This window comes from Pelobates fuscus, chromosome 5 (assembly GCF_036172605.1).
Source record: "Pelobates fuscus isolate aPelFus1 chromosome 5, aPelFus1.pri, whole genome shotgun sequence".
In the NCBI taxonomy this organism is placed as follows: Eukaryota; Metazoa; Chordata; class Amphibia; order Anura; family Pelobatidae; genus Pelobates; species Pelobates fuscus.
This window is the reverse complement of record NC_086321.1, coordinates 269,645,377-269,670,028: the sequence shown is the minus strand read 5'-3', so window position 1 is coordinate 269,670,028 and position 24,652 is coordinate 269,645,377. Positions and strand designations below refer to the sequence as shown.

The 24,652-nt window shown below is 40.4% G+C and overlaps 1 protein-coding gene across 2 annotated transcripts; it reads left to right on the top strand.

Annotated features, from left to right (window-relative positions):
• The first annotated feature begins 148 nt into the window (after positions 1-148).
• On the top strand, positions 149-24,652 carry HEMGN (hemogen). Of its 2 annotated transcripts, none has more exons than XM_063457258.1 (4): positions 149-321; positions 11,664-11,754; positions 20,687-20,979; positions 24,173-24,652. In XM_063457258.1, the coding sequence occupies exons 1-4, from the start codon at positions 228-230 to the stop codon at positions 24,286-24,288; spliced, it is 594 nt and encodes a 197-aa protein (XP_063313328.1). In that variant the 5' UTR covers positions 149-227; the 3' UTR covers positions 24,289-24,652. The 2 variants fall into 2 exon arrangements, with proteins under 2 accessions (XP_063313328.1, XP_063313329.1); XM_063457259.1 differs by having other exon boundaries at positions 150-321; positions 11,664-11,742.

Genomic DNA, 24,652 nt, shown 5'->3' with positions numbered 1-24,652 from the left:
CAGAATGCCGCCAGTAACCTAAGCCAGCATTAGACACACACCTATTCAGCACAAGATAAGAAAATCTCTATTAACACTCTTTAATGGTCAGAGCAGATAAGACTGTAAGGGCGGGAAGGGACGTTCGGTGAGACACTCCTTTTTCATAATACAAACTTATTTTGAAATGACCAAATGAAGTAGTCTGCAGATATTGACACAGGGGAGAGTGAAGAGGTACACAAAATATGGATAACGTTGAAAGAGATCATCACTATACAGAAGTGACAGAAAATATTGCTCCTGCACACGAACAGCACGAAGTGACTCGTGATGTGCCAGGTAAGTGAGTCTAGAGGCCTCAATAGCCTTTATATATATATATACTGATCACTCTAGAACCTTTCCAGACCTTATGTCCGGTCCTATTTGTTTGAATTAATTACTTTGGTATTTAGATTTTTTGGGAAATATGAACTGTGGAAAGACATTCTCACTAAATATAAAATATAACCTAAAAATGTACTGTGACATTCTTTTTGTCTACAACCAAAAATGCTGTGGCTTGGTGATCAATTTTTGCAAAGTTAACTATGGTGATTACAGTTTACTCCATCAACATAGTTTGTTCTCTTCAGTAAAGTCTCTCTCGCTGTCTCATAGCAAGGATTACCTATATAAAATAAAATTGCCTCTGCTATCTGAACTGCGTAGGAAGCACAGCCATTTTAACGCTGTAATTTGCCAGTGCTGAATTAGGGGCCTAGGGCTGCAAATAACTGTAGGCCTATATGAAATTTGAACGTGTCATGAGCCTGACCTCCATCTTTGATTAGACTTTGCAGCCATGTAATAAACCACCCTCACGTGTATTTACAAACTGGAAATGTTAAGCTATATTCACAGTCAGCCTGTGGCACAGCAAAATCTGCTGGGAGAGCAGGGGGTAAAGGGGGTGACTGCATGAGAAGAGCTATGCCCATCATATAGCAGATCAGTATCTACAGTGTCAAAGCTACTTGTGACATTCTATGCATTATGGATGGTGACTCTTGTTGCCCAACCAGGCTATGAACACTATTTGTGATTCCCTGGCTACATGCTATGAATATGGCACTGAGCACTTAAGAGAAGCAGCACATAAATATAAATAAATTAAGAGTGGAAAAATAGTGCCTGATTGGGCCTGTTGCTATATGTGGTCCTGGAGCTTCTGCCATTACCATTATTGTTAGTGCTAAGTTGCTGTTTGCAATTATTCACTATTAATAATACTCCACCTAAGTTTTTTTTCAATTTCTTTCTATTTTTTGTAAATAATTTTATATATATATGTATATATTGTATTGTATTTTGTATATATTGGCCCCAGCAGCACCCTATAATGTATGTATGTTCAGGCAAGTTCAGCCCTCTTTCATTTTCATTTATATATACACACATACTCCAGCACAGTTACTCACTCACTAAACACCAGCTTTAATGCTCACAAAATGTAATAGTTATGTTTTTTTTTTTTAAAAACACCTCACCTAGGCAAAAGTAATGAGGATTTAGTTACAGTATGAACATACATTGCATAGGCCTGCAATAACAACAATGTACCCCATTTTTGGTAGGCCCTATCCTAGCAACCTCATACCTGCTCTTATGAGATTAATCCACTAACTTTGGCACCTGTGACAGGGAGGGGCGCAAAGCTAGGGAGTTGGCCTGGACTTCCAAATATAGATACATATCAAACCAGGAAGGGTGCACTCTCCTAAACATGCATACATTATAAGTGTTCTGCTGGGGGGGGGGGGAGTTAATTCAACATACAGAATCCAGTGCTCTCACTAAACACCAGCTTGGGAGCTCACAACGTGTCAATAGTTTTTTTTTTTGTTTTTTTTTAAACATTTGACCAGCAAAAATAATGGGGATTTAGTAACAGTATACAGTATACATTGCATGTATGCATAACTCCCAATATTTAAAAGAGACAAAGAGGGACACTTTAATTGTAGGAGTGTGATTGAGTGTAGCCAGGGGCGGGCTGTTTTGAGACATTTTAGTTGACTATTTAATAACAATTTATGCAACTAAAATGTATTTTAGAACAAGAACAATGTATCTTATTTACACCAACTGATTTCTAAACATATTTATTGTAGTTTAAAGACACATTACTGTGAGTATTATTGCTGTGAAGCTCTCTTATACTCTCAGACACAATAATATGAAACTCCTAAAAAAAGAGGGACATTAGGGAAGAAAATAGGGACAGGGTGATTTGGGTCCAAATAGTGACTGTCCCTCCTAAATAGGGACACTTGGGAGGTATGTTATGAATGTGTATATATGCTATACATCAGGCTTCCCCAAACTCCGGCCCTCCAGATGTTGCTGAACTACAACTCCCATGATTCTCAGCCTATCTATTTCATTCATAGAATCATGGGAGTTGTAGTTCAGCAACATCTGGAGGGCCGGAGTTTGGGGAAGCCTGCTATACATAGTATAGGTAAGAGCATTTGTTGCAGGACACTGACATATGGCCAATATGTACACACAGGATTATTCACTGTCAGGATTTCAAAGTAAATGCAAAGTGAATAACCTTTCGCTCAGAATATCCGATTTGGAAGCATTATCCACATGTGCTACGTTTTCAGATCAGCTATTTTGGCCTTCAATTTTAAATTCACTTTATTTCAATGCACACTTTATTGAATAAGCCTGCGTGCAACTATTGATCATATGCCAGTACCAAACAACAAATGCTCTAGTAAATTAGTAAAGTCAGCTTTTTTTAACACTGGGAGCGACAGATAAGCACTGTAGTGCACAGCTAGAGATATTCAATGGAAATGTACAGAATTCACAGTAAAAGGCAATTCTCGCAGTACGATATTTATCAACAGACTAAGCACAGCATCAAAATAAACAATATTAATACACAGCAGGCAATGAAGATCTATCATTTGTTTTAACTGTGTGTACCTATATGGTTTATTAGACTTGTACTGACTATCTGGTTATTATGGCTTGCTCTTCTCCAACCATTACTAACATGCATTTTAGTACAGAGCGTGCATGGTGCTGAGCCGGTATCACTTTGCTGGCACAGACTAACACATGTGTTTGTATAAGATAATCTGAGTTTGCTGTCACTGAGCACACTGAGTAGGAACACAGAAATGCTTTCATACAGTACTATCAGCTTGTTATCATTCTGGATGTACTGTGTCAGTTTGCTGGCAGTGTTAGGAGAGCACAAACAAATTCCCCATGGTTTCACCAGTAACATTTTACTTTAGATACATGCTGAATGTTCTTTTCTAAATATATTCTTAAAATGTTACAGTTTATTCATTAATTAATTGTTGTGAATTGAAAACAGGATGATACAATTTAGGCCAAAGTAGCTCGACTGAAAAAAAACAATAGCCATAGCTTGACTATTTAGCCTGAATGTGGTGGAAGTTATGGAAGAAGGTAAACAAGTGGAGGTAAATATTTATAGAAGAAGAACGGTGAATGGAAGGAGTGGAGTGGTTAGAATTATATATACCTAACAATATATATCTTCTCATTTAATAGCGTATAAATAAAAGTATCCTCTTTCTATACATTTAAAGCAAGCATGTCAAACTCATGGGCCGCGGGCCGCATGCGGCCCACAAGGACCATCTTTACGGCACGCAAGTGCGTGCTAAGTGTTAAAGCAGAGCAGGCACCTGCTTTCCCCACATTGCAGGTGCCTACTCTGCTAACCCTTACCCAGCCGGGGAGGAGGGCCAGCGAGAGAGCTCTGTGTTCCTGCTCCTCACTGCTCCCTCGCACGCGCCGTCTGTAGTGAAGCCGGGCGCCGGAATATGACGCGTGTGGGAGCAGATAGAAGGACCTCAGGGAGATGCCCCACATCGGTTCCAAAAGGCAGGGAGCAATAAAGAAAAGTATGTGTGTGCAAGAATGTGTAAGTGTGTATGTATGTGTGTCTGTCTGTGAGTATGAGTGTGTTTCTGTCTGTGAGTATGTGTGTGTGTGTCTTTCAGTGTGTGTTTTGTGTGTGTATCTCTGTCTGTGAGTGTGTGTGTGTGTCTGTGAGTGTGTCTGTGTGTGTGTCAGCGGGAGGATCAGATTTGGCACAGAGTGGTAGAGAGGGGTGCTGTGGTTTAGTAGGGGGGGACTGGGATTTAGTAGAGGGGGGTGCTGTGGTTTAGTAGAGGGGGATGCTTAGGGCTTTTTTATAATGTAGTTTTTTTTGTTTTTTAAATAAACCTACGTTTCTATGAAAATTTAAGTTTGTTTTTTTTTCTGTGCCAAAAGTAGAAAAGATTGTAGACATAGGAGGGAAAATGTCTGAAGGAAGAGAGTGATCAAAAATATTATGCTTACCAATTTCAAAAAAATGTGAGATTTTAGCCAACAATTCCTCCTCCACGTTAAATTAGTGGAAACACTGGAAGCTGATTCAAGTTTAATATATAAACTATTATAGTTAAAAAAGGAAGCAATATAAAATGTGCATTGATTTATGCATTATATACGTAATAATTTATATCTAAATATAGTTTTTTTCCTCCTCTTTCTTTATTTCACTCTATCGGTAACTTATTTTCACTTTAACTGTGAACCAAATGATGGCAAATGCACCAATCAGTGTACTGCTAAATATATGCATAATATTTATATATATATATATATATATATATATATATATATATATATATATATATATATATATATATAATACATTTTGCAGTATAATGGTTGGCCCATTTTTGTGCCATTTTTGGTTTGTCCGAATGTTTCCCTGGATATTTTTCTATGAACAATATTAGGGCGATAAACAGTCACACAAATCAGCGTTGGAAATCCAGAACAAAATTTTAATTTTGGGAAATATTATTCAGCCAACCTGAACTTTTCTACTTTGCACAAGTCTACCAATCAGAGGGCAGATTAGGGTTGCTCAGAAAGGCGAGAGGTCGGGAGGATATAAATGTTGATTCATGTCCTCAAAATAGACATCTTTAAAAAATCATCAACAAAGTGCAGAAATTCTCAAAAACGTGAATTTCAAATGTAAGCTAATACAATGTTAAACAAATATCTGCACACCAGTCAAGTCCTAAGACTTGCTTTTCTCAATAGATGCAAGTCTTATGGCTTGACTGGTGTGTAGATTTTTGTCTAACATTGTATTGACTATCCACAGACAATTTTTCCCCACCATAACCTTTTTGGTTTTTGCTTTGAAATGTAAGCTAACGTTGACAAACTAACTTGGACAACTTGTTAAATCACCTATTTAGTCTAAATTTTTAAAAATTACTTTAAATTCACTTTAACCCCTTAAGGACCAAACTTCTGGAATAAAAGGGAATCATGACACGTCACACATGTCATGTGTCCTTAAGGGGTTAAATACATTTAAAGTTTTAGTGAATAACCCTGTTAGTAGAAGAGTCTGGGTGTTTACACTCTCTGTATATAGCAAAAGCTGTGTAGTGTGAAGGTGATCAATGATATCAACATGAGATTAAAATTCTTTATTGAAACAAAATAAGCAAGATAGCTTGCTGTATTATTTTGAATTCAAGAAAACTAAGACCATAACTCTCCCTACAACAGTTTCTAATTGTTTGTTAAACAACTGACATTGTGGCAGTTACAGTTAATGAGGATTAAGAACACGTGAAAATTTGCCTTTTTATTTTGTTTTTGTTTTTATTTCAACTTTTATTACGCCTGTCCCTACAAAGAACAAGGCAATCACTCTCTCCCAAGCTTGTCAGAGTGAAATTTGAATAGGCAACTTTTTCTACCATGACATGGTTCTCATTATTTAATGTTCATTGTTAGGTCTTGCCGTGGTGAGTCCCTGGATACAATACCATGTCTAAGCTTTCTATATCACTAAACATTGTGTGGCAAAAAAAATACAAAATCTATAGAGATCGGATACATGCCATGGACAAACTGATTCTTCTTTCTATTGCAAATGAGACAAGGTGGGCACACTCGACTAAACGACAAGATAGCCCCAAGAAAAGGCTAAATTAGTAAATGCTGGGTGCTCACCCACATAAGGCTCTATCCCCTAAAGAACCCAAAATACATAACAATGTGAACAGAGTAAGGAGCACAACCATAAATCTTTATATATATGAAAAAAATCTTTATTAAATTGGTATATACTATAGGAATGTCTCTTTAAATTTTATCAACAAAGATACAAAGTCATACTATTGTAAACCATTTACCAGAAAAAAATTCTGGACATATATAAACGCGCAGTGCGTGATATATAAATGAAAGAAGTATCATGCAAACAGACCACTGTAATGCTAGTATAATCAAAAACCCAAACATATAAAAAAAAATGCAAAAAACCATACATACCAAGTTCAGTGAGAAGCAGGGACAGAGTCAATAAAAAAAAAAAAAAAAATAGCTTTCTTCTTTCTTTTTTTTTTTTTGTCAATCTTTCTTTTATTAAGGCACGGATGAAGGGTACAGAATAAAGAAAGGGAAATGCAAGGGTTTTCACAGAGTAGGATCGATACAACGATAGCACCGTTAGATACATTTCCACATTTTTTCAATGCCTCATTTTTATATTTTTGAGAGTCGCTTAGCGTACATTTATCTTAACTAAACATAAAACATGACTAAGTAGTTGTATATATATATAACAAGAGGAGAGCAGGCTATTAAACACTGTTGGTTGATCCATATCGGAATTCCAGTGAAACTCGTGACACTCAAGTAACCATAGCTAAGGTTCATCAAAGTGTTATATTAGCAAGTTATCTCAATGTATGGCTATTGCCGTCTGAAGCTTTACAAGAAAGAAGTACAGTGGGCTATAGCCCACCAACTAGGGGCTATGACTAGTAAAGCTTGTTCTGATGTCGCTTTGTCGTCTGGGGTGTAAGACCCCCTAACGAGAGTCATCTATGTATCTTAGGACAATATACAAGAAAAGAAAAGAAAGCTAAGTTGCTAACTGATTAACGGAACAATCTGTAAACCAAGTAAAATAAATAAGAATAATATTGTGACTATTACTGTGGTGATCCTCTGCTGAAACAAACGAGGTATCCATTTCTATGTAGAGGTGCACAGGGAGGTTTCAGCGCTTAGTAAATGATCCCCTTGTTGGTAGTAAGGGTGTCTAAATATTAAGGACAATTAAGCACCATATACCATACATAAGGAAACTTAAAAATAAGATGAAAAATCAAAAAATAAGAACAACTATGGTCCAGACTATTTGTGGAAAAATACCAGTATAATGGGAGATTGAAGGTCTGCATAACCTGAGTGTATCTTAGGGGCTCATCAGGGAGGGGAGAGTACTGGAATATGGGACCTTAGCGGTTAGTCTGGATTGCTGGTTGTCGTCTGTTAGCTGGGGGTCTAGTGTATTCCTTAACCGGAGGGGACTCCGGGGGGGAGGGTGCTAGGGAGTAGGCCTACGTGGGGCCCTTTCATGGACATCGCTATTAGTAGGGCTATGGTGGGCACAGACTTTTTCCGGGGCATTCGTCTAATCGGTGCAGTCGGGGTAGAAGTGGGGGTGTTCAATACGAAGGTCGGGTCAAAGGAGTACTAGATTCTCAATCTATGGCTGAGGTGTGATTCCCTATGTCACTGCTCCATGTTCATGTCGGGGGACAAAGGGGGTGACGTTGTCAACGTCCCATGTCCCACTGGTAGCTTGGGCCTTCCGCACTTGCGGGGCGTCTCCTATGCCAAGCGCTGTCAGAAAGGTGCTGGCCTCCGCCACATCGGTGGCCTTGAACTGGATGCCTTCTTTAATTACTGTGAGTGATCGAGGGGCAGTCCATCTATATGTTATCCCTTCTTCTTGTAGCCTTTGGGTGATGGGTTTCATGGTCTTTCTCCACATTAGAGTGGTGCGTTGAAGGTCTTGGAAGAGTGAGATCTTGTGGGTCTCAAAGTCCATAGGTGATTTATTATGGATAGCTCTCATCAAGGCTTGTTTGTCTTGCCTCATTCTGCATCGCAGTATAATGTCCCTGGGTGCTGCAGGTGGCGCCCTAGGGGATTTTGCGATACGGTAAGCGCCGTCGTGTGTGAATTGCTTCGCCTGTTTTGCTGGGAGCAATGTAGTTATTAGGCGTCTTATGAGGTGCGGCAATTCCTCCGCTGTTACTGCTTCTGCGACCCCTCTGATCTTTATATTCTTCTGGCGGGTCCTTTCATCCAGTAAGTCTAGTCTCAGAGACATGTGTGAGTTTTGCTCTTGTAGTTTCCTCATGGTGTCCCTCACCTCTGCCAGGTTGCTTTGCAGGTCAGCTATGTTTGTGTCAGATGCCTGGATGCGGGCAGTGACCGCCCGTACCTCGGTCCGCACTGCTGCTATGTCTGCGGCAAACAGTTTTTGGATTCTGTCGAAGAGGTTATCAATGTCATGTTTTGTTGCAGGTTCAGTGTTGGCTGGGGTTTGTGGGGATGGGGGCCCTTCTGTGGGTGGTCCCTGTGTATTTTCACTCACCCCTGCTGTCATCTGGTAGTTATAGGCCTCTGGTTCGGCCTGCTCCAGCTCTTTGGGGATGGGTGTGCGTTGAAGCAGCTTGCCGATGTCCTGTGAGTCATGAGGAATGGGTGCCTGAGATTTGTGGGATTTTTTGCCCATCTCTTCTGGCTCTGGTGCCTGCGCTTGCTGTTGATCGGGTGTAAGCCAGTCTGTATCCCACCAGGCCGCTGTTGCATGCGGCCTGTATTTCTGGCTGGCCGCGTGGGAGACCCTTGGGGGCCGACGTTTCTGTTTTGCACTCTGTTGAAAGAAAGGCATCGATGTGTGCCTTACGCTCTCCTGGAGCTGATTCTGGTCGCCCCGGTAGTCGGGGTGTGCTCGTTTAGGCGTTATTCGCTAGTTTCGTTGCTGGATTAGCGGAGCTCCCGAAATGGCGTCTGTGCCGTTTGCCCGCTAAGCCCCGCCCCCCAGACAGATGAATTCTATGTGAGAGCTATATCGGAAATCTATGACAGCCTTTCTTCTTTCTATTGCACCTTGAGAATATTGTATTATATAGTGGAAGGCAACAAGGGCAGAGAAAGATACAGTCATGGAAAGGAAGAAGAGTAAGTGGCATGAAATTTCACCTATGGCAAGTGGGGGTGGAGAATAGCATTGGAGATGATTTCTAGCGATATAGCGAGTTAGGAAATATATTGTGGCAAATCGGTAATATTTGAGGCTTATATGGATACCAGAGGTTCACAAGATAATATATTCCCCACTATACTGTATTAATATCAAAGACAACCACAGCAGTAACATTGAATGATATGTGAGCTGTATGAATATATTACAGAAGTCCACAAATATTACAGAATGTATTACAGAAGTCCACAGAGCTCTACAGGAATATATCTGTGGCATTTGAGGTGGATAGCATTCCACATCAATACACTTTAGTAATATTTTTGTATAGTTATGTAACCCAGAGCTGCACTAGATTAAACTCTGTGACATCTAATAAGTGTCAATTTATTGCAGAGCAACACACATAAAAATGTGAACTATTTGATGTACACATAAAATGTGCTATGGTCAGGGGCGGATGCCAGCCAGCCAGCCCCTGATATTGAAGGTGAGGAGGAATAACTTTGTGTTCCAGGCCTAGTTCACTGCTCCTTCTACTATATCTGAGCATGGCCACACTCTGATACATGTTCTGCGCCAACGTGTCTTTTTGTCTTATCTCTAAGACCTTTTCTTCATTATTTCTATCTTCTTACTGCTATCTTGTCATCAGTCTCCCATATCCTTGGATTCCTTGCCCATCCTGACATTTTGCCTTCCTGCAACTTATCATCCCTTTAATTGTCACTTATAATGTTATATTGAATACTCAAGTTCAGAAAAAGCCTATTTGCTTCTTGCTGAAGATGCCAATATTGCATTTGTTATATGTGAAACTTTATGTGATGGATATGGACAGGGGTATGGTGCTTCACCCCCCTCTCTGTCACATGTTGCACTGTACAATAAGGAGCACTGTGACTATATATGTGTGTTATCCTCAATGCACTGCTGTGCCAACCCAGTGGCCCACCTTCCTAAATTAAGGTGGATCTGTCACTTTTGGGGGTCATCTTTGGTTAGTGGCTGTGGCCATCTCTGGTTAGTTCCAGTGGCCGTTGGGTGCAATGAAAGTTAGGTTTACTTACCTTAGCTGTCCTTTGTGATAGCTGCCATTTTGACCCTGGGGAAACCCTGGGGAAACCCTGGGGAAGCACTTCATATGCCAGGAGTCTTGGCAGTACAACACTATGGATGGTCCTGCAAGTCAGCGAGAGCCTCTATAGATGATGTCTTGCAATGAGCAAGACAATGCCTGAATCCCACAACTGTCACTTGTAACAGCTCAAGGGATTGGACAAAAGATGACGGCAAAGTTTGTCCATAAGACGAAGTAGGCTCTACTTTGTCTTATGGAATCTTTGGATTGCTTTGGAATTTCAATTAAATTACAATCCAGTCAGCATTAGTATTTCAGAAAGGTTATATCTTTGTAAAATACTCAAAAATGATATAACCGCTTCACGAATTCAGTCAGGGGAATTTTTGCATCTCTCTGTCTCTGACTACCTCCACAAATGACCACACAAATGGGTTTTAAATAACAGAGTCATTATTAAGCTCACCCTAGCAGCCACATAGAACCACCAATGGACTTGCAAAAGAGATGATCAAAGGAAATGGGATAAATATGTTTCTTCACAGAGCAGGGTATAAAATTATTCTTTATTACTGCATGAGTGACATGTCTCTACTACTAATACATAGGCACATTGCAATTTTATGGTCAAATTAGATTTGGAATAGCCAAGTCAGATTTTTGCTTGCCTATCTTTGCCTAAAATGAGTAATTTGTTTAGGATATTGACTATATTTTACTATCTATGAAATAATTCTATCTGTTGATTTGCAAACTGGAATAAAGAAAAAGATGAATACAAAATGGTTCATAAAGTAGGGGGTACATCTTTAAAGGGATATTATAATCACCAGAACAACTACAGCTTAATGTAGTTATTCTGGTGAGTATAATAGCTGCCTTCAGGCATTTTCATGTAAGCACTGCCTTTTCAGAGAAAAGGCAGTGTTTACATTTTCCATAGGGACACCTCCAAGTGGCTACTCCTTAGATGGCCACTGGAGGGGCTTCCTGGCTCAGGGCTGCTTAGTAAGCAGCCCTGCCATTCAGCGTCCCCACGCTCTGCATGGAGAAGCTGAATTTCCCTCAAAACAGCACTTGGCCCAGCCTCTGTGCTGATTTTTGCCAATCCAATACTTTCCCATAGGGATGACATTGGCTACAAATCGGCCATTTTGATGATGTCACAAAGGGGGCGGAGCCAGCGCCGGCAGACTTACGCTGTGCTGGAAATAAGGTGAGTTTTAAACTTTTATAGAGGGGCTTAGGGGGGTGGGGGGGTTTACACTATAGGGTCAGGAATACATATTTGTGTTTCTGACCCTATAGCGATCCTTTAAACATCACTGCTGAAACTGCGCACTGTAAATGTCAACTGTAGCTTTAGATAGTTTATCCCTTAGTTGCTTAAATGTATTATGGATTAGCAAAGCTTTTAGCATATATGTAAATGGTATAATATATATAATTGATTTTTTGTTTCTTTTTTAATACCAGTACTTACAACACGTCGTTTGAGAGATCGAACACTTCTGAAGAAAAGAAAAGAGGAAGCCCAAGAAAAAAATACTTTCCTGTGGGTTTTTGGGTAAATCTTCAGGGATCTAAGGGGTATTGACATGAAAACAAAATTACGCTATTTATAAGTGTTATTTTCTACAAATCAAAACTGAAAATCACTATTTATCCAATATATATATATATATATCATATCATAGGTTTTCAAAAATGCTCAACAAAATTGAGAATATGTTTATAGCAGGGGTGAGGAAAAGGTAGCTCCGCAGATGGAATACAACTTCCATGATGCTTCCCATTGGAAAGGCGGTGATTAACCCCTTAAGGACCAAACTTCTGGAATAAAAGGGAATCATGACGTGTCACACACGTCATGTGTCCTTAAGGGGTTAAAGGTGGTTTACGATAGCCAATAGGGATGGAAATAAAAAAAAATTCGTTGTACCTTGTATTAGAAAGGATTTAATACATAATCTAGGTTTTAGATACATGTGGCAAGATCTGAAAATTAACTGAATGTGAGATGTTAACACAATCTTAGAGTCAAAGTTGACATCACGACAGTGAGTGTGTGAAATAGCACTAATGGTTACTGGCTTAGATGGTGACGCCATAAACAGACCCGCTTTCCACTTAAGCACCACACTTATTTTGGTTGCCAACTTTTACTATAGCTTTATTTCCTAGGAATCTCAGTTTTCTTTCTATACAACTAACTTACCCTAAATCCAGGGCCGGATTAAGAGCCTAGTGGGCCTTGTACTGGCAAATATAATGGGCTTAATTACAGAATCTTATCGACAGAAAACACTAAAACAGTTATACTTCCCAAGCGTCATGTATCTGGCGGAGGTGGTTCTGGAGGGAAACTCACAAGGTATAGCTATCAGAAAACACATAACCTATGCCAGGGATAGGCAACCTTTTAGCAGCACTGTGCTAATATAGGATTGTGATGTCCCGTAGCGTGCCGGTCCTATTTTTTTAAATTGAGATGTCTATGTTGCCCTATTCTGCTTGTGTTATTTATACTGCAGTTGCTTGGTATCGTTGTATTTGTGCGTATATAAGCTATTATATTGTATATGTTCATTAGTAGTTTATGGTATCTTGTATGATACAAATGAATGCGGGCTGTGTATGGGGGCCGCTTGTGGAATTGTGTGTGGATGGATATGTCACATTGTGTATTTGGTAGTGTGTGTATGTGTGGGGCTGTTTGGGGTATTGCATGTAAGAGGCTGCATGTGGGGTTGTGTGCATGTATGTGGATTGTTAGCGGGTTACGTTTGTGCAGATTGTGGGCTGTTTGTATTATTTGTATGAGTGGAGGGTTATTCTACATTTCTGTGTATATCTAGCAGTGTGGGTGGCTTCCCTGGGTTCCAGTGGGGACCAGGCTGGCCAGGTACAGGTCAAGGACAGGAGCTGAAACAGCAGCTGCGGGCCGCTCTACTACAGTGTGGATTCCCATTCACAAGTGCTGGAATGAACTGATCTGAGATCACTTCCTCCACGTTCTGCAATGCATAAATTGAGGATTGTCCTTCACCACCTTTTCGTATTAGCAGATATCTGAAGTTTTACTGGGACTACTGATAGGCCAGAGCCTGTTTGGCTCTAGCAGCCTTGAGTGCCGTGCAAAGACACCTTGAGTGCCGTGCATGGCACTAGTGCCGTAGGTTGCCTACCCCTGCCCTATGCTAATCTCTCGCTTTCATCATTAAAGTAAATCCATATCCCCTAACAGAAACATTCGGTGAAGCAGGATGTCCATGGGCGATGTAAAAGGGACAAACATGCCCAAATAGGGAGCGTGTCTGCACAAAGAATTAGATGGTCAGACTGGCATGAATGCACATGAGGCTGCCTGCCAGTCATGCAGGATGACCAACCAAGGGCATACTGTGCAGACAGCACCCTGAGCTTGGCCTAAATGCAACTAATGATGCACTAAGTCTACACTTTCTAAGGATTGTCCCCTAAGGACTCATGGTCCACTCCTCTCCTAACCTTCTTACTAGCAGGCAGAAGATCCTGTTATACAGTCTGGGACAGAGAAAAGGTGTATGTAGTGAGTGTAGAAGAAAGGGGAAATGCCACAGTGTTAGAGAGACTGAAGCAGCAAGAGCATTTGCATAGTGTGCAAGTCAGCTTTACCTTAACTAATTTAATTGTCAGCCAGTCCCCACAAATTTAGTTCCCCTACATCCCTCTTAGGTTTCCATATTTAAGCCGTAACATGTGACGAGTAGTAAAAAAAAAAAAAAATTAAATTTAAATCAATGGACCTATTTCATGACCATGGGCCTGGAGCTGCAGCTCCATCAGCCCCTATGTCAATCCAGTCCTGCCTAAATCTACAGTATACCTCCCAACAACCATTATTTGAGACCTTTTTACGCATCCTTATTGCACCTGTTGTTCATTATCCTTATTTCATATATTCCGTCCAGCTTTCATATTAATTTTCTTTTAGTATAAATATATTTGTGCTCTTCAGCATTTCCTGCTCTTCAGCATTTCCTAATCTTCACCACCTTCATTTCTTTTACCTTATACCTTAACTAAGTTTCATGTCTCTTTTTATTTAATTTTCCTCCCTCATTATAAGTTCACTCTTCCTTTCACTCATAGAGGGGCTAATGTGCTGAATAGACTCCTGACATAGCTGTGACGCAAATGTCAATGGTGTCATTTAACAGACACTGTTACAAAAATCAAGTATTAAAAAGACAAATGAAGATGGTGGCTGTAACCTATGCTTAAAGTCTCCAGGCCGCTCATGGGGCATATAAAGAGTTGCCCCGAGACCTACCCCTTTGATTCCAACACTGATCCAAGGATTTTTGGTGAAATAAAATGTTTAATGAGCAAATCTCTTATTTTGAATATATATGAGCCTGCTTATATTTCTGTGAGCTATTTGATATAGAATCATATTACAGTTAGTCATCATTACATGTCCAGGTTTTGAGACCCAACCTAATTTACTGCTAAAGTTCTCTGAAATCACCAAAATAAGTAAGAAAATATTATACTAGCTAAACTATATAAATCAGTGCACTTTTGTCATGAAAAAGCATAACTATGTGAAATACTGTTTATTAGAACAAGTTATATAAAAGAAAACTAGAGGGAGATTAGATAGGATAAAAGTTACCTGCGCTCTCTCCCAAGTCCCTATTAAACCCCTTAAACAAAGGTTATTTATTTACTCCAATGGCCATTGGAGGGAATGCCCGCCTGCCACATCAAGGCAAACCTCTCAGGGGACCCACCTGAGGGATTTGGGAGAGAGCGCCGGTAACTTTTTTTCTTTGGTTTTTACTGTATGTATTGGGGCTGATGTGTACTATGGTCGTTGCTGCCGCCCAAGAGTAGTGGGAGTTTGATTGCAGGCCTTTTTTTTTTTTTTTTGTATTTAGATTAGGTAGGATGATCACATGTTGGTGTAGAAATGATATGTCTAAAAAGATCGTAATAATGAGGAGTCAGCTAAAGGGACCGTATAGTCACCGAAACAACTTTAGCTTAATGATGCAGTTTTGATGTATAGATCATGCCCCTGCAGTCTCACTGCTCAATCACTTTGTTTACCTAGGCGTGCGCAGCCTAGTGCATAAGGGTGTGCACCCTAAAGCACTAACACACATGCCGCATATATATATATATATATACACACACACTGCTGTGTGTATGTGAGGGTGCTGTGTGTATGTGCTGTGTGTGTGGGCGCTGTGTGTGGGCGCTGTGTGTGTGTAGGCGCTGTGTGTGTGTAGGCGCTGTGTGTGTGTGAGGCTGCTGTTAGTGTGTGTATGTGTGTGTGTGTGTGTGTAAGAGTGCAGTGTGTGTGTGAGGGCACTCTGTGTGTGTGTGGGTGCTGTTAGTGTGTGGGTGCTGTTAGTGTGAGGGTGCTGTTAGTGTGAGGGTGCTGTTAGTGTGTGGTTGCTGTTAGTTTGGGTACTTTTAGTGTGTGTGTGCTGTTTGTGTGTGTGTGCTGTTAGTTTGGGTGCTGTTAGTGTGTGGGTGCTGTTTGTGTGTGGGTGCTGTTAGTGTGAGGGTGCTGTTAATGTGTGTGTGCTGTGTGTGTAAGGGTGATGTATGTGTTTGCTGTTTTTGTGTATTGTGTGGGGGTGGGGCGTTTAGTTAATTTTCCCCCTGCCCTTCTTACCTTTTGTACCATGCTGCTGCCATCCCTGGTGGTCCAGTGGTGAGTGAACTCTAGCTGCAGCAACGCTCCGACCTTGCGAGAGGAACCCGGTAAGAGCTCCCCGGGTCCTCTCCTGCCTCCCTCCATGCTGCTGTGGTTCTGTGAGGGAGATCTTTGATCTCCCTCACCGGCCCACAGAAGGAGGCACATAGTGAGGGCCACGGGGATTAGGGTGTGCCCAGGCACACCCTGTGTGCTCGCCTATGTTTGTTTATGCAGCCCTAGTCACACCTCACTACATGTGACTTAAACAGTATTCCTATACACTTCCTGTAAAGAGTCATCTAATGTTTACAATTTTCTTTATTCAAAACTTTAGAATGTCTTATATCCTGCCAGACCTTGCAGGAACCTTCTGTATGTAATTAAAGTAAAATTTAAAGAGCAGGAGATACAAACTTTTAAAGTAAGTTATATCTGATTGAAAATGAAACAATTTTGTTTTCATGCAGGCTATGTCAGTCACCGCCAGGGGTGGTGTGGTTAGGACTGGATAAACAGAAACAAAAGTGATTTAACTCTTAAATGGCAGATAATTGAACAGTGAAACTTCAGAGGTATGATCTATACACCAGAACTTATTCATTAAGCTAAAGTTGTTTTGGTTTTGGTGACTATAGTGTTCTTTTAAGCATTTATTAAAGGAACACTATAGGGTTAGTAACACAAACATATATTCCTGACCCTATTATGTTAAAACCACCATAGCCTCCCCAAAAATAGTTAAATCTTACTTGTATTTAAGTCTGCAGCCTTTGGCTCTGGCTATGTCTGCCTCTGAACTGCCTCTGTCTGCTGACATCATCAGAAGTGGTGGTCTGAGCCAATCACAATGCTTCCCCATAGGATTGGCTGAGACTGTCGAAGTCCTGGCCAATCAGCATCTCCTCATAGAGATTAATTGAATTAATACATCTCCATGAGGAAAGTTCAGTGTCTGCATACAGAGGGTGGAGACACTGAATGTCAGTGCTGCACACTAGGCAGCACTGCCCAAAGAAGCACCTCTAGCAGTTGGTTTTTTTTTTGTGGGTTTCCAATCACAGCGTAATAGGAGGTTTTTGCAAGGTAGAGCTCTGGACAATTGCTGCCTCTTGAGTTTAGCTCCACTGAGCTAACCAAACCAGGAAGTAAAAGGACAAGTTGTCTTATTGACAGCCAGAGGTTTGTAACAAGGTTAATTTATAAAGGGACATTTTCTATTGAATTCGGGTACACCACCAAATTGCACATGCAAAAGCTTTTAGAGTACTCTGCTCACTGACAAATCTGTATTAAAGTTCATACATAAGATGCTGTGTTCATAGATGAAAGTGTATTAAAGTAGATATACAAAATGCTCTATTCATGGATAAATGTATATTGCAACATGTAAATAGGATGCTCTGTTTATGGATGAATGTGCACTAGAGATGTCCCGAACAGTTCGCCGGGAACTGTTCGCCGGCGAACATAGCTTGTTCGCTGTCGCCGCGGCGGGTGAACATATGCGATGTTCGGTCCGCCCCCTATTCGTCATGGAGGTGGGAGGGTCTGGGAGGGAGGGTCTGCTGCTGATTGGCTAGAATGTGTCTGCTGACTGTGAGGTACAGGGTCAAAGTTTACTCAATGATGACGAATAGGGGGCGGACCGAACATTGCATATGTTCGCCCGCCGCGGCGACCGCGAACAAGCTATGTTCACTGGCGAATAGTTCCCGGCGAACTGTTCGGGACATCTCTAATGTGCACCATCTTGCGCTATGAATGAGCTGAGCTCATATTACTATTAATATAAGTATTACTTATTATATGAATGTTTTACATGAAAACTGATGACTGAGTTTGTGATCTGTAGTCTGTATATCCCAGCTCCTCTCAAGTCACTGAAGCCTTTGTAAAAAGGTTCTAAGAAGTGATAGTATCAGAGCTCTGATCAGACTAACTGGCAAAAGCAATGATATCAATCTCCTGCAGCATATAGATCAATATGTAATTGGGGAGAAAGTATGTGGATTTAGAAAAAAGCCAGATCAATGAATAAACACATAAACCAAAGAAAACATTTATTTCCCATGTTAGCTGCCAGCCAGGGCAATACATGTGGAAATAACTGTAAGTCACAGTTATAATGTGAGATACCTGAGTGGCCTGGTGTTAGATTAAAAATGTATAAGTCATAACAAAATAAAGGGCTTATGGTAAAGCAACATTAAACAAACCTTATTAAAGGGACTCTGTAGGCATTAAAAACTATTTCATCTCATTCACTTAGTTAAAGTGCCTGGAGTCCATTGCACTCTCTCTTCATTCAGGGTTAAAACATGTTACACTAAATAGGGATCCCTGGCTTCTCATGCCCCCGCCGCACAGGAGGTGTGGGTATAGAGGAGATTACACACTTCCTTATAAAGCATTTCAGAATGTTTATAAACAATAGGTACCAATATATTTCCGAGTGGTAGAACGCGAGCGTCTTTCACTGACCTGAAAAGAAAACTGTCCATCTACAAAATCTTAGCAGAGCCTAATTACCTTTAGCTGGGGAAATTCGAGACTAATATTAGCAAACTTAAAGGACCACTATAGTTCCAGGAAGACAAACTCGTTTTCCTGGCACTATAGAGCCCTGAGGGTGCCCCCACCCTCAGGGTCCCACTCCCGTGGCGCTGAGGGGGGAGGAAGGGGTTAATCCCTTACCTCTTTTCCAGCACCGGGCTCCCTTGGTGCTGGGACTCTCCTCCCTCTTCTTCCGTCAACGACTGAATGCGCATGCGCGGCAAGAGCCACGTGCATTCAGCCAGTCTCATAGGAAAGCATTCTCAATGCTTTCCTATGGACACTGGCGTCTTCTCACGGTGAAAATCACAGTGAGAAGCATGGAAGCACCTCATGCGGATGTCAATGAGACAGCCACTAGAGGCTGGATTAACCCTATTATAAACATAGCAGTTTCTCTGAATCCTAGAGGGACCTGGCACCCAGACTACTTTATTGAGCTGAAGTGGTCTGGGTGCCTATAGTGGTCCTTTAACCCCTTAAGGACCAAACTTCTGGAATAAAAGGGAATCATGACATGTCACACATGTCATGTGTCCTTAAGGGGTTAAGGTCTCTTTTGTAAAAAAAAGTTTTTTCTCGTTAAAAAAAATTGATTTTTTTGTATATTTTTAACACATACAGTCACATCCAGTCATTTTATAGATTTCTCATACCTCATTGCCAACACATTGCCTTATTGCCAGCCATTTGGAGAGTGTGGTTGTCGGGGCTTGTGTGTGGGGGGGTCGTTGGCCTGAGCGTGCGGTCAGATGGGGATGATGGGATATGTATCAGGGTGTCATGAGGGAGTGGGTTGATTTGACCGTGACCTTATATTAGATTGCGGTTGACCCGGTTAGCTCCTTTTTGGCATTCGGGTGCGTGTTTTATTGTCTTCGTTTGACATTGTTGACGATTTCTATGCCTCTCCGTGTGCAGGTTCTGGCAGCTGCTTCCCCTTGGTCTGGCAGTGACACACAGCACATGCTTGTAGAAACATTATATATCCCTATAGACCTTTTGGGCCAGATTATAATTATTACCACTGTTTATTCATTAGGTGGTTATCCACAGCTCAGATAGGAGTTTCCTTATTTATGTATGTATTAATGAATACTAATTGACACATATTGTTCTGATTTTTTGATTATTTAAGTAGTTTTGTATTCACCCTGCTGCTTTCAGGTGTTGGGAGTTATTTTTTGCTTAGTTCACGTTTTTGATTCACACACTATGTGTGTCACAACAGCACATTATTATTTCTTTTTTATCACATCTCACTTCTCTCCCACACTATTTTGGCAGATGGGCTGCTCTAACTAGACTATAAGTCAAGTAGACTATAGATATTTTTCCTCCATATATCATTATTCACGTCTCTTGTAGTTCACAGGGGTCACTTCAGCACCTTAGGTTACACAGGTATTTGTATATTCTAGTGGTGCCACAGGAGAACGCTTCAGCTTTTGCCACCTGGAAGAATGTCTATTATTGTTGTGACGTCATGGTGAATTTTGTATAAACATACCCATTCATACCTGCAAAGCCACTGTGATAGGCCGAATATGGTCAGCTGATGCTCTCAGCCAATCACAGTCACCCATTGCTGCTTGGGCTAATGCTTCCTCACTAGCCCAAGAAGCACAGAGGGGATGTTGCTGCTGGCGACTTTTATTTAGCATTCAAAGATTAAAAACTGTGTAATGCTGAATGATACAATGACATCAGGGGACTCCAGACATTATAACCACTTCAATGCGATAAAGCACTTATGATGCTTACAGTGTCCCTTTAAGCCACCCTGGGTGTGCAGTCAGAGTAGAGCTACTAATGAGTTTCTGACTTCTCATTCTTATGCACACACTTGCATATACATAATTGAAAAGCGGAGGGGGGGGGGGAGGTGTTAGCAGTGACAGCAACTTTAGGATTTTAGTTTATTTTCTGCACTTTATTTTAGCAATAATAAGCATTCACACCTTGATTAAATAAAACCATGCAAATGTGCATTTTAATAGAGCAAAAAAAAAATTGAAGATTTGAACAGGGTTATTTACCAGTGTTAGAATTCGAAGTGAATTTCAAATGTAAGACCCGAGTAGCCAAACCTAAAGCATAGCTGAAATAGAGATTTTTTTCTGGTTTAGTAATTTTGATCTTAAATTTGAAATTCACTTCTCACTTAAGTGAATAACCCTGATATCTCACCTGATCAGTATGCCAATTATTTGACATGAGAATATTATTATTATTATTATTATATTTGCAGGGAGCAACCCAGGAGCAAACGTTCACGTAAAGCAAATGGTCGTGGAAAGAGGAAGCATCAAGTTAAAGAACTTGAGCCTGAGCCTGAGCCTGAGCCTGAGCTTAAACCAGAATTTCATCCAGAGCCAGAACTACATGCAGAGCCTGAGGTTTCACACGAGCATACAGAGTTTGTTCAGGAACACTCGGAGCATCAAGAAGATCCAGCCTTAACGGTGACTGAAAACGTGACGCTTATTATACACGAGGAAGAAGATGATCAAGTGCCACACTTCAGTGCACCTTCCAACACAGGTAGGATCATGCTTTATAGCTCACATCTATCCCAAATATGGAAAAGCAAAAAAGACCCGGGGCTTCGGCCCAAAGGTAACTTCTATAACTCCTTACAAACATAAGCCTCTCATAAAAACTCTGCAATTTAGCACGTTCTATGTCTAACCCTCAACTCCAACATATTATATAAATCACAAACAATATGAGTTAGTCCACCTCCGCTTTCACATCAATCCCAAACAAAAATGGCGCTATCCTAACAATGCACTCACCAACACAAATTATAAAACAATAGTAAATATGAAGGGATGCACACCAGAAATTCCTAATCAAACTATCTTTATTTCACATACAATTAAATAATAATCACTTCAATAAGATTAATTTAATCAATATGTCAGCATAAATCAAGTAAAAAGCCTAAAAGTGTTTAAAACTGCTTTCCATGCCAATTTAGTGAATGGGGAGTCACTGATTGGCTAGAGCGTCAGCTGACCGCTCTCAGCCAAGCTGTGGTGCTCCTGCCCAATGACAATCTGTGCTTTCTGAATATGAGAATTTAGAAGCCAGATGCAGCCTGGGGGGAATGGACATCACAGCTGGAGGCAACGGGTTAAACTGTTCTTGAAGTAAGAGTTTCTCCAGGGGCTTCCTGGCACCATAACAACTTCATCCAGATGAAGTTGTTTTGGTGCTTGTTGTGTCCCTTTAAAGGAACACCCCAAGCACCATAACCCAACAGCCTCTTCTAGAATTTGGAAACTTTCTTGGGTCCCCCGTCATCTGCACTGTATCTGGTATTCTCCTGCTGGAAAAGCTTGCTATCTTTATTGAACCATACAGATCTGATACAGGGCTGCACTCATTGAATGAGAGCACTCAGTTGATTCTTTCAGCCAATGAATGCAGTCCTGCATTAGGTTGCTTAGCTGAGTGGAGATGACTATGCTCTCCTGCAAGAAGAGTCCAGAAGCCAGAGCTGCGGCTGCAGGACCCAGGTACATTGCAAAACAGTTCTAAAACAGTTTGACAAATTACTCTGTGAGGGCACTCCTGGCATCATAACAACAGCAGCAGGCTGTAGTGGTTAGAGTGTTTTTGAAGTGTTCCTTTAAGCTTTTCTGGTTTTCATGCTTACATATTTGCCATGAGTCAAATTATGACATCAACGTTTATTATTATTAATAATAATAATAATACAACAGTATATAAACCTATATTTATAAATTCCACACTTGCTGTAATACACGTGAAGTAAACATGCCACACAGCCCGGTAAGTATACACAAGCGCACAGGATGCTTGTGGTGACAAAACATATGTCTGTACATGAACCATGTACTAACACATGATACTTTTTAGTCATGTCTGAACCCCTCTGTTCCTGTGTGTCCAACTTGTCTGGTTACAACTACATGTCTGTTCGTCCACCCATTGTAAAGCGCTGCGGAATTTGATGTCGCTATATAAATACCATAATAATAATAATAATAATAATAATGTCTTTTTTAGGCCATACTTACGCCATGTCCCTACTGCCCATGCTGTGTCCCTACTGCCCCTGAATTGACTCCTAGATTTGTTGGGTTGTACTTTAAAACCCTATAAATATTTTGAATATTCCAGAACATTTATATTTTCTTAGTATTGTTACACATTACAAGATTTGTATGATAACACCTGCAAATTATAGAAGAGCTGTCACATCTAAAGTACATTTTTGTAGAACCACCTTTAGCAGCTATAACTTGAACTAATTGTGTTTTCTGTATGACTTTATCAGTCTCTCACATCATTATGGAGGAATTTTGGCCCACTCTTCTTTACAATGTTGCGTGAGCTCATTGAGGCTGCTGGCATTTGTTTATGCACAGCTCTCTTAAGGTCCCACCACAGCATTTCAGGTTGCAGTTTGGACTTTGACTGGGGCATTGCAATACCTTGATACCTTTTTATCTTTTTCAGTCATTCTGTTGTAAATTTGCTGGTGTGCTTTGGATCATAGTCTTGTTGCATGAGCAATTTTATCCAAGCTATTGCTGTTGGACAGATGGGCTTACATTTGACTCTAGAATTCCTTGGTTCATGGTCGACTCAATGAACCCAAGCTTCCCAGGTCTTGTGGCTGCAAAACAAGCCCAAATCATTACCACTGTGCTTGACATAGGTGTTTGTACTGATATGCTGTGTTTGGTTTTCACCAAACATGGTGCTGTGCATTATGGACAAACATCTCCACTTTGGTCTCATCTGTCCAAAGGACATTGTTCTAGAAGCCTTGTGGTTTGTTCAGATGCAATTTTGGAAACCTATGCCATGCTACCCTGTTCTTTTTAGAAAGAATAGACATCTTCTAGCAACCCTTCCAAACAAACCATACTTGTTCAGTCTTTTTCTAATTGTACAGCCATGAATGTTAACATTTAGCATGCTAATTGAGGCCTGTAGATGTAACTCTTGTTTTATTTGCAATTTCTCTTAGCACTGCATGGTCTGACATTGGGTAAATTTGCTGGGATGTCCACTCCTGGAAAGATTTGCAACTGTCTTAAATGTTTTTCACTTTTGAATAATCTTTCTCCCTGTAGAATGATGGATTTAATGTCTTTGGAAACATTGCTGGACACCAGCGATTGTTGCGCTAAGATTATTGTTGTCTTTCCTCCTAGGCATTGTGTTAACACACACCTGAATGCTTCAGAACAGAAACTGCTAAAACATTGGCTTTTATAGAGGTGGTCACACTTGCTGATGATCAATTAATCAAGGGCATTTCATTAGCAGCACCTGTCTGCTACTTAGCGTCTTAAATCCTATGGAAGCACTAAGGGTACTTCGTTTTTCACACTTGGCTTCTTAATTTTGGCTTTTTATTTTTGTTAAATAAATCATAACACGGTGTAATATGTCATGTGTTGTTGTTCACCTGAGGTTATATTTACCTAATAGCACCTAAAACGTGCTAAGAAACAGATTATTGTTAGAATGTTATTGTTATTATGTCCTGATATGTAAAATCATTGAACTCAAAGAGGGTGTACATTATTTTTATATTTTATATATTTACATTAATTCCTTTTTGACTACAATAGTGAGTTGACATGTAAATCCTATTTATAAAATGATAAACATAAATATGATGTCATTACGAAAGAAGAGGTTCATGTGTCAAATTCTTTCTTTAAACATTCTATACAAATCTGTTTTGCAGTTGAAGATGTTGTACCGGAGGCCAAAATTGAGCCGGTTGTTGAAGCACCTGAAGATCTAACTTTCCCTTTGGATGTCGAACAAGAAAAGCAACAATATTATACTGCATTGCTTTGAAGTGTATTACCTGTAAAATTATGTTCTTACTGAAGACATCAAGCAGACACTGCATGAAATATGTATAAAGATCCTGCCTGGCAATGACTGTTTGCCACAAGAAATGTTGTGATCTTGCTAAAACACCAAACACCATTCCTACTTGCAATCCATACTCTGTCTAAATCAGTTAGTCAGTTGGCTAATAGAGTCAATTTATTCCTACAATGGAGACGTTCATTCCTGCACATTTTTAATTCTATATGACTCTTGAAGCCGAAATGACAGAGTGGTGTGGCATATGTTTAGACAACAAGTATAAACCGTCATATTCATTTATCTTCTGTGTATATTGCTGAATAAAATTTTAGTTTGGTTTAATATA

Bases quoted from the DNA above. Each gene is read 5' to 3' on its own strand.
- HEMGN (XM_063457258.1), top strand. From the start codon at position 228: ATGGATAACGTTGAAAGAGATCATCACTATACAGAAGTGACAGAAAAT. The intron at 11,755-20,686 runs GTAAATCTTCAG...TTATATTTGCAG, and splicing joins ACTTTCCTGTGGGTTTTTGG to GGAGCAACCCAGGAGCAAAC. The intron at 20,980-24,172 runs GTAGGATCATGC...TCTGTTTTGCAG, and splicing joins CAGTGCACCTTCCAACACAG to TTGAAGATGTTGTACCGGAG.